This window comes from Neolamprologus multifasciatus, chromosome 12 (assembly GCF_963576455.1).
Source record: "Neolamprologus multifasciatus chromosome 12, fNeoMul1.2, whole genome shotgun sequence".
Lineage (NCBI taxonomy): Eukaryota > Metazoa > Chordata > Actinopteri > Cichliformes > Cichlidae > Neolamprologus > Neolamprologus multifasciatus.
Genome location: NC_140450.1, coordinates 7,609,671 through 7,619,893, shown reverse-complemented (window position 1 = coordinate 7,619,893; position 10,223 = coordinate 7,609,671). Strand labels below are relative to the sequence as shown.

At 37.0% G+C, this 10,223-nt stretch overlaps 1 protein-coding gene across 1 annotated transcript; it reads right to left on the bottom strand.

Moving 5' to 3' along the window:
* Positions 1 to 891: 891 nt before the first annotated feature.
* On the bottom strand, positions 892 to 10,056 carry nipsnap1 (nipsnap homolog 1 (C. elegans)). Its single transcript, XM_085181039.1, has 10 exons — positions 9,803 to 10,056; positions 7,437 to 7,564; positions 6,798 to 6,843; positions 6,362 to 6,456; positions 5,942 to 6,012; positions 5,515 to 5,655; positions 4,313 to 4,344; positions 4,098 to 4,192; positions 1,993 to 2,076; positions 892 to 1,400 (listed from the first exon to the last, which is right to left on the bottom strand). The coding sequence occupies exons 1-10, from the start codon at positions 9,847 to 9,849 to the stop codon at positions 1,336 to 1,338; spliced, it is 804 nt and encodes a 267-aa protein (XP_085037165.1). The 5' UTR covers positions 9,850 to 10,056; the 3' UTR covers positions 892 to 1,335.
* Between the last annotated feature and the right edge of the window lie 167 nt (positions 10,057 to 10,223).

Sequence of the window (10,223 nt, the reverse complement as noted above, 5' to 3'; positions counted from 1 at the left end):
TGCTCCTGAAGAGCTTTTTTGACTCTTTGGTGGCATCATCCATCTTCTGTGGTGTTGTCTGTTGGAACAGCAACTTATCTACAGCTGGGAGGAAGTGGTTGGATAAGCTCATCAGGAAGGCCAGCTCTGTTCTAGGATGCCCCCTTGACCCAGTGCAGGTGGTAGGAGGCAGAAGAACTCTGGCCAAAATAAATCAATCTTGGGCAGTGTCTCCCACCCCATGTATGAATCTGTTGCAGAACTGGAGAGCTCCTTCAGTGACAGACTGCTGCATCCTAGCTGCACAAAGGAGCGTTATCACAGATCCTTCCTCCCAGCAGCTGTTAGACTTTGTATCAATCACTGATCCCAATGAACACAATAAGTTGTTTGCATCACTGCTGTTATTTGCACTGCTTTTCAATTTCCTGTAAATAGTCTCTCTTTGTTGTTTTTAAGCACTTTTCACAGCACTTTTTGTACTTCTGTAAAAGTAAAAAACAAAACAAAAAAACATCCTACTCAGCTGCACATTTCTTTGAGCCTGAGTATATTTTTAATAACTATACAGTTTTTTTTCTTACGTTGTAAATTTGCCCTGTGCTTTCCATTTCTTGTTTTTTATTTTATATTCTTTACTTTTGTGAGAATCTGTATCTGCCTGTCACTTTGGTGCTGAAACATGTGAATTTCCCCAATTAGGGACAATAAAGGATATTTCTATTTCTGTAACATTGCCCAAAGGTCAATAAAGAAATGCTTTTTGAACCTGACCTCTGAGTAAAATTCTTGCGACCTTAATGGCCATAGACTACAGGTGAACTCACTGACTAGTTTCTTGATTGATCTTATCTTCATATTTTATTGATTTGATCTTACAAAGTTTTCATCATCTCATTCATTCATTAAGTCATTCATGTACATTTAATAGTACTATCATAAAACATTTATTGTGGAAAAGAAAACAAACAAAAACCCCCAATATGTGTTCTGTTACATCAATTAATGATCAAAACAGAGCAAACACACCTCACTTCACTCCACTAAATCAGAAGGTAAAAATTCCTCAATAACACCGTAACGCACAAACACTTTTTCTCTTGTGTTTCCCCCCTTCACGTGTTTTATCTAAACCCCTGTAAATCTGGGTTTTTCATGTTCTTTATACTGAATGTGCTTGGAAATTGTACAACTACTTTTGACTTTGGCAATATCACAAACATGGAATCAGAAGTTTTACTTCAATGCTTTTAGTAACAACACAGATCATACAAAAGAAATGGAAACTACAATTAGTAAGACCAAAAAGTTAAGTAAAATTTGGTCATTGAATTATTTGCAGTCTCAGTCGCTTTCTCATTGTAAAGGTGAACTCTTAGTTGGAATCATTATTCTTGACTCCATACTTTGCAACAAAGGCACTGACGACAGACAGAAAGACACATGTTAGAAAATGATATACCGAAAATTACAATTGTAATAATAAACAAACAGGAAAGCAAACAACAAACATACAGCTCTTAAAATTCTTCAAGCTGGGCAGTATCATTTTATAATTTGATGCTCACACTGCTTAAGTCTCATATTACCATGGATGGCCAATAAATTAAGATTTAAAAAATATATATTATTATTATTATTATTATTATTATTATTATTATTATTATTATTATTATTATTACTGCAATCCTGTCATCTCCATCACTAACAACAATGGGGCAGGGGAGGCAGCATTATATAATGTTCTGATTTTGTGGCAAACATTTAAAGAAAACATTGAAGGTTTATTTTAGCCCTACTTCAAAGAAATACAGATTTCAGATCCAGTACACAGACCACATTAAACATTTCAGCAGAAAGTTGTTGGGAGGCATCTATGATTAAAAGAGTTTTGTGATCTACGAGTCTCAACTTTGCTGAATATAATTGCAGGTAAAAATAATCAGCGAGGTATAAAGCCCTGACAAAATCATTGGGTTTTTAAGGCATCTGGGTGAAGCATTCCTTTCTTACCTGTATAATACACGTTTACGTCCCATCCTTCTTTCCGCCAGGCAGAGTTTCTTGTCTCCTCTCGGGACTGGAGGCTCTCATAAGCTATGAAAAGACGGCAAAGAAAAAAAAATTCCAACGAAAAAAGCAAAGCAAAAAACCCCACCACACACACATATTACATCGCATTATGTGTGGATAAAATTTATAGTCACTGGTAACTTCATTAGTTACACCTTGCTAAAATCAGGCCAAATCTCTATTGCAAACTCAATTCTTAACTACACAGATTCAACCAGGTGCTGGAAACATTCCGATCCATTTTCACATACAGGTACAAACATGTAGTTCGTGGGTCACATATGGGTCAATTTGATCAGAAATGTCAGACCACAATTGAATGATAACGTAAAAAACGCCACCCAAATATTTCTTCCCGTGTGTTTTCAATTTCAAGTATTAGTGCATTCTGTCTATCAGTGAATAAAACAGCCAAACATGTCATATGGAAAACATTTGCAATACAACAATATGTCTCAGTATTTCCTCATGCTATTGACCCTGTGCACGAGAAAATGCTAACTTCCTGGTTTGAGACCGGATGTGGGGTTGTACATTTCCGGTAGCTTTACTTTGCGGTCAATCGCTACTGCGAAGATATACTCCAAAATCATGTCCAAAACTCGAAAACTGAAAGATCGCGTTAAGTTACGAAGAGCAGAAGGTGGGAACACTCACCACTGTTGTGTCATAAAAAAATCGAATGATCAATTTTGACGTTTAAAGAGTTTAGATCGATCAGTTGTTTACATCACTCAACACAAGCAGAATTGCATCACTGCAGCAGAAGACACATCGTCCACATTCAGAAGCACATCTCTGTATAGTGACTGGTCTTATGATTTAAACAGGCAAATGTTCAGCATTCAAACTACAGGTGAACAATAGTCAAACCAGATGTTTCCCGTTATGTGGATATCAGCTAGTCAAGTACACACCTACACAGCATGTTAACAAACCGTGAAAAAAAGCCACACAAAAAATGAATGATTGCTGGTAAGGGTTTCTATACAGTATGTACGAAGGGTATGTTGTGACTTACCTTCAAAATTAAAGTGGTCCCTCGCTATAACACGGTTCACCTTTCACCTCGCTGTTTCGCAGATTTTTTAGTGCAAGTTTGCATGCTTCTTTTTTTTACATCACATTGTGTCCTGCGTCCTGATCGCTGCAGACGATCTCCTCCGTGCCGTCTCTCCTATACAGTACAGAATCTCTGCATCGATCGCTAGCAGTGTGACTGTGAAGTGCGGTACTGTATGTCCACGATGTCCACGAAACATTTGCACCGTCAAAAAATAAAATTGGCTACTTGATTTCACCTATCACTGGTTATTTTTAGAACATAACACGCGATAAACGAGGGACAGCTGAGAAATATAACATTTGAATCCCTTTTCTCTTTTGCTCTGAGGTGCGGGGGAAAATATCGACAAGTTGATGAACATCATTTACAGATATATTGGGTAAATGCCCAAGACATCTATAGAAATGTAAATCGCCGCTTGATTCATTCATTTGCTTAACTTGTTTTGGACCGTAAATAGGGCGTGAATAGGACACCGGAAACAAAGCTCCCCACAGGAGTTTCCGCACCGGAAGTAGCATTTGCTAACGTGCACATAGTCAATTGTCATTTTAAAGAAACACACTGACATAGCTCTTTGTCTGAATGCCCTTCATTGAGATAATACAGGCTTCAAAAATTTGTGAAATTTATGATTCTAGCCCAGAGGCTTGATATTTTTAATATCATCTGAACCAGAGTTCAGATGATATTAAAAATATGGACAACCACTCTTAAAACACCTTTAATAATTTGATTGACTCGCAATATAATGCTTCCTGTTCCAAGATGCAATCAAAAGTCCAAATGTTATGACGAGTGTAAAATCATCCTTTGTTGATGTTTGACACACCCGAGCTTATGTTGGAACCGTCACACTGAACTTTAGTGATTCATTAGAATACAGAATGTATGCAGAAGCATTCAGTTAGCTGAAATTCAGCCAGACCAATCATCATCTTACTGGCATGTTCTAAGTGTACAGTGCTTAATTACTCACCCCACAAGTGATGAACAACATAGAGTTGGCCAATCTGTGTGAAGAAACCGCCTACTGCCTCATTGTTTTCTTGTCTATGTTTGATTGCCCTCGCCCTGTTGCAAAACATTATCTTATTTAGTATAAAGATCACTGAAACACTTCTGATATTTTCACTTCCACTGAAAGAGATTCAGACAAATGACATATGTTCAAATAAATTCAACGTATCTCACCAGCGATTGCCCCATTCAATCATGGTTCCTGGCTGAAGCACAAGTATAATATTAATTAGAATAGGTTTGAAACTAGATTATGACATTACCAGACCATTACAAGACTGAAAGCACTATTTATCTATTATTAATAGCTACGTTTTTTGTTGTTGTTGTTTTGTTTTTTTAACTGATCAGAGAACTCTGGGTGTCACAAGCCTGCATGCAAGAAGAACTGGAGCACTGAGTAAACAGATTTTTATCATAGCTGTTTTTGAACTTCTTTCCACTTGTGACACTCTTCAATTCAGTAAGTCAGGTCTGAATAAGTGAGCTGAAATTACACAAAAAACCTTGGAAGGGCAAAATTGTAGAATAGGCCAGAGGTGAAAAAATATGACTACTTCAAACAGATGAGAATTGGATTACTTGTTCAAGACATGCAGCTGAAAAATATGGAAAGAAAACATCGAGAATAAGAACTATGCTAGTTATGTAACAAATTTATAAAAACTGTACTGACAGTTATACAGGATTACCAAAGTTATATTATTACTGTTTGAACAGCACATGAACAGTACACTAATACATCTAGATTTTGCTAAATGTGGACCCTGCCATGCACTTAAAAATAGTATACAACATGCAGATGTGTATATTTTTTGTAATTTTGCCTTTGTAAATCACCACAGGAGATTTCAAATCAAGTAATCAGGATATATCTAAAGAGCAGATGTCATGTTCTGCCAGGCCTTTCCTGCTGTCACCTTCATTTGCTTCTTGTTTCTGGGTCTCTCCGTCTTCAGTTCTATCTTCAGTAGATAAAAAGCATGCTTTAGCATGTAGCAGGCCTACATGCGCATATGCAAAATTGCCTCCACCATATTTGACAGAAAACGTGGGATGATTTGGATGAGTTGTGTCTTTCCTTCTCTACAATTTTATCCTCCCATTATTTTGGGGTAAAATGGGAACAGGCCTCAGCTGGTCATAAAACTGCTCGTCAATGAACTGTCCAATTACTTTTGAGCTTCTGAAATGGAAGACTACGTATAAAAATAAAATTGAAGAGATAAAAACTCGTTTACTGGAGATAAAAGTGACGTTAGGGAAACCCAGAAACAGACTGCTTTGTTAGTTTTCCTACAAATCAAACAGTATTTATGTTGTATTGGTCACACATGTTCAAGCTATGCACAAAAATGTGTAGCATAAATAGATACCTTAAGGTAATAGGTGCGCATTTCATAGAGGTTTGGTCCTTGTCTGGGAAGGGGTTCATTCCAGAAACTGAACTCCAGAAGAAGTTCATTTCGTCTTGAAAGCAACATTTTGGCTCTTTCCTTCCGAAACTCTAAGTACTCCTAAAAAGGGATAAAATGATTGTTTTTAACGCTAAAAAGTGAATATTAATATTATATCTTAAAAATCAAACAAACAAAAAACAGCACCTCTGAAATGCCTTTTCTCCACAGAAACAACAGATTAACATTTAAAGAAAATTCTTACTTAAAAAAAACAAGCAAACAAAAAAACCCCAACAAATTAAAACAACAAAATAAGCAATTTTCCCCAGGAAAATCAAAGGCCTTGTATGTATTGTATGCAATGTTGACTGAATAAGAGACGTTTAAAAAGGTCACAGCATGCCTTGTTAGCTTTCAACTTCTGCAGACAATTAGTCAAAGCTGGGTAGCCTCCTCTGTATCGCCACAGATGCACTGCAGAAAAACAACAGCAGATGTCACTGTAGCACTGCATAAGGTCTGATGCCACCCACACAGCTAAGAGATAAAGAACCTCCATCACCATGCAATTACTTTTTATAGTTACTGACTGCTTTTTATGTATACGATACACTTAAATGAGCACGTTAATTTATCATATATGCAGAAGGTGAAGTGCTGGTTGTGAGTCATCAGGTAGCATCTGTGTGTCTGCAAAGCTCTGCAAAAAGTCAGCCACTGAAATTGTGTTTTATGGGAACTTGATACAGGAAAGAAAAATATGTCCAACAATCTACATGCAGCAGCGATCAGTCAAAGGTGTCTTTTTGCATTTACTGCTTACCAGTCTGATCCTGTTCTCCATACCAGGTATTCCAGCTTCCAACTACCTCACACGGGTAGTCCTGGTCCTCGTGAAGTCTTTTCTGCACTTCAGCCCTAAAGCCAGCAAAAAATTAATAAAATAAAATACAAGTTAATGAAGGTGTTTGCTGTTTGGAAATTGGCTCTCGCTTTAGCTTAAAAACCAACTAGAGGGCAGTCAGGAAGCATAAAAATCCATCCAAGATATAAACTCAGCTGTATCTTCACTTCATTTTTTAAATACATTTATATCATGAAGCTCATCTCATTTTAACTTTGTTCAGACCATATCTTGATTAATTAGTCCAGCACACTGTCTATCGCACTACTGAAAGAAATCCAAAGAAAGTAAAGCACTGAAAACGTAACTTGACTGACAGAGACGCAGGAAATATTTCAAATGTATCAGTACATACTCCAGACTGTTGTATGCTTCTAGGCATTCTGGTTTGACGTTATGAACTGAAAAAGAAAAAAGGCAGAGAAAAACCGATCAGAAATGGCAACATTCAAATTCTTCAACGAAGTAATTTCACACTTCGATTCAGCAAAGACTTGATATACAAAACTGATTCACTTGCAATAGGTTATAGGCAACGGCTGATAGAGTGTTCAAATTGAAATCCCTGTGCGGTGTGATGTACGCAACACAAAAGATCAAAGCCCCGAGAGAATGATAGATTTCTGTTCGGGAGACAGAAACCGTTACCTCTGCAGACTAAAAGAAAACCAAACAAATTGTTCAGATGTCACTAAAGTTTACAGGCATGAGACATCATATTATCTTAGAATTACTTGTTGCTGTCAGTGTTTTGTGTATGCATAAGCTGTTGCAGAGGAGCCCTATTTTCATCTCTCATGCTGTTTTCAGTTTTCTCTGAGGTCATATGGCCTTCCATTTAAATGATTTATTTCACTTTTGAGACATATACAGGTGCCATGTCACAATAATGTGATGTAAGTGTATCGCAGGCACTTGTCTTTGGCCTTCTGTAACCCAACACTTAAAGAAGCTAAACCCTTGCTTTTATGTAAGTAAAAAGGTGTAGGCCTACATTGAATCTTATACAAGTTGCTGGTCTCCTTCTTTGAAAGCAGGTTGGAGTGAGCATCTTTCCTGGCATCGACTTTGTGCACAAATAAGGATCGGAACCAGCCTTTGTCGCTGCTCTCTGAAAACCTCCTACACAGAAACAAGATGAAAGAAAGTTTCACAAAAGCTCGGAGCAAAAACATAAAAACCCAGAAGTTGTCAATATAAAAAAAGAAAAACTTAAAAAGGAACATGGAGATGTGCATGACATATGGGCTAAAAGATAGTCATGCTAATATTCTTTGATATGAAAAATGTGCATACTGTATGAGTGAGTGGGCTGAATGCCACAGCTTGTGTCTTCAACCATAAAACTTTTTTATTTCACCCACTCTGGAGTGGATAAAGGGGGAATATTATTCACTTTACAACTATTGGAACTATCCAAGAGGCTCCAAATGGTATTTGAATATTAACCTAGCCGTTTCTTGCCCCACATAGCAGAGAAGTAAAACTTCAATCTGTCACGTGTTAAAGCTGTACTTTTAGAAGGCGTTCCAATGAAAAGAAGAGAAGTACAGGTGATATGAATTATTCCAAACAGTAAAACAGCAGTTTCATTAAGAAAAGTGACAGTAAAATTGACAAACATATTTAAACTCAGCTACATTTGAAATTCAGGGACCTTTGTAATTCTTTATAAAACTCACAATTTTAATACAATGTCACATTAACCTCAAATCCTGGATTTGCCTCATACTGTATGGCTGGTGTATCCCCACTAATGGATTAGGAAGCCATATTATGTTTCAAGTTAGTATTTGCAAAGTCATCTGCTGAGTCTTTTGCTTTGTTTTGTCATTTTAAAGTCCTAAAACTTTCAAGGTCAGTGGGACGTTTCTTTTAATAACCCCATGGGCCAATGGCTTTAATTGGAAGCTATAATTAAAAATGCATTTCCCATGGCACCCTATCAACAATAACAAAGCATATAATAAGCCAAAGACTTGTTTTCTGAATAACATTTCAGTCAGTGACAGAGCAAATGTGTACTGGATGGAGGCACAAAAAAATATGGTAACCCGTTAACCCACTTTGAGTGGAACTGCACAACATTTTCATCCCTTGTTCCCCATCCCACATAGTGAGACAACATTTCCATTGGCTCTACAATCAATACCGCAGGACTTGTGGAGGTGTGTTACCTAAGGTAGAAACTTGTTAGTAGCCACAAAGTTTTGGTGGATTAGGCTGAAAAAATGGCCAAGAATAAAAAGAAATCCAATTATAATGTTAAATGAAATATTTAAATCATATGCTAAAGATAAGTTGACCAATCCCACAAAACTACATGTGGTAAAAACATTGTGTTTGTGTGAGACAATGTGGGGCATGCCAGCAATGTTGGGGAAACTTAAACAATTTAAACATGCAATCAAGTGTGTAGGTTACCAGCTTAGTTTTTAGCATGTATACGCTGAAAAAATTATATTTAAGTGCAAACTTTCCTACTTCGTTCTAAGTAAATACAATAGAGGATTAAAGCTGAAGTTTGTTCTTACGTCTCATGCTTTATATACTCCTGTGTTCTCTTTTATTTCAGTATCTATTTAGCTGCTGTTCTATCTGGTAATGATCACTGGATTTCAATAGGGATGATATCCATAGGTTAGCTTACGTTTTTGAGCAATATCTGACCATTTTAGCCAATTATGACACACAGATGCTGTGTCACAACACACTATATTTTCCCTTGTTTAAAAAAAAAAAAAAATCCAAAATTGCATCCAGACAAAAACTGTATTTACCAGAATAAACTGTCATTTATTTTCTTTGAGGTACTTTCCACCATATTTACCAAAATCAGCAAAGCTTAGGATTTCTCAGTGGGGCACTGGCTCAATATGTGGGACAATGGATTAAAAAGAAAAAGAAAAGAAAAGGGGAGAGCTGTGCTGTCCAACATAAACAGAGACATCTGATCATCCTACTCTCAGATGAGTACGTGTCATACACAACATGCTATCGGCCCCATGTTCAGTTTGTTGGGACCCAGTTATCCTAGTGGTGGTTACGTAACCCTATAGAGGCAAAAAAGTTCAGACAGGACAAAGTTCAGAGGTCCTCCAAGTGATCAAACCATGTTTGAAAAACAAAAAGTATCATAGGAACATAATGTAGAGATACAATATATCCATATGCAATATGCCTGAAAACATTTACACATGAGCAAAACATAAAAGATATTGAATTGCGAAAAATAATGTTTAACCGTTTGCCATTTGCTGCTTTAACAATTCATTTATTTAAATGGGTCCACATGTTTTCCTATATCTGCAAAAACTAGTTTACCTGCTGGTTCCGTGCAGATTGACAGAAATAGCTTACCTGTACAGCAAATATCCTTTAGCCTGAACAGACCTAGTTGTCGCCATGTTCTTCTTTCCAGCAAAAAGTTTCTTTAACACGCAAACAACTTGTGCTGGTTAATGTTTACCTCTGTGTCTGTGTGTGTGTGTGTGTGTGATGTGACCGCTAGTCACGTTAAAGCTACTGAGTCAGCTAGCAACAGACTGAAAAACGCACGTGAAAGAGCGAGCCAGTGCACGTGCACAATCGATCAGACCCAATTAGTTGATCCTACGCCACACGCTACGTTTTTAATCCAAAAGATCAGTGTTTTATCTAATATCCAGTAGATCAGCGTATGTTGTTCTCTAAATGATATATGCGTTTAAATGAAGAACTAAACGCATACAATAAAACTATAGTCACACAAGACAGCCTGAAGTTATGATGGAGGTACTTA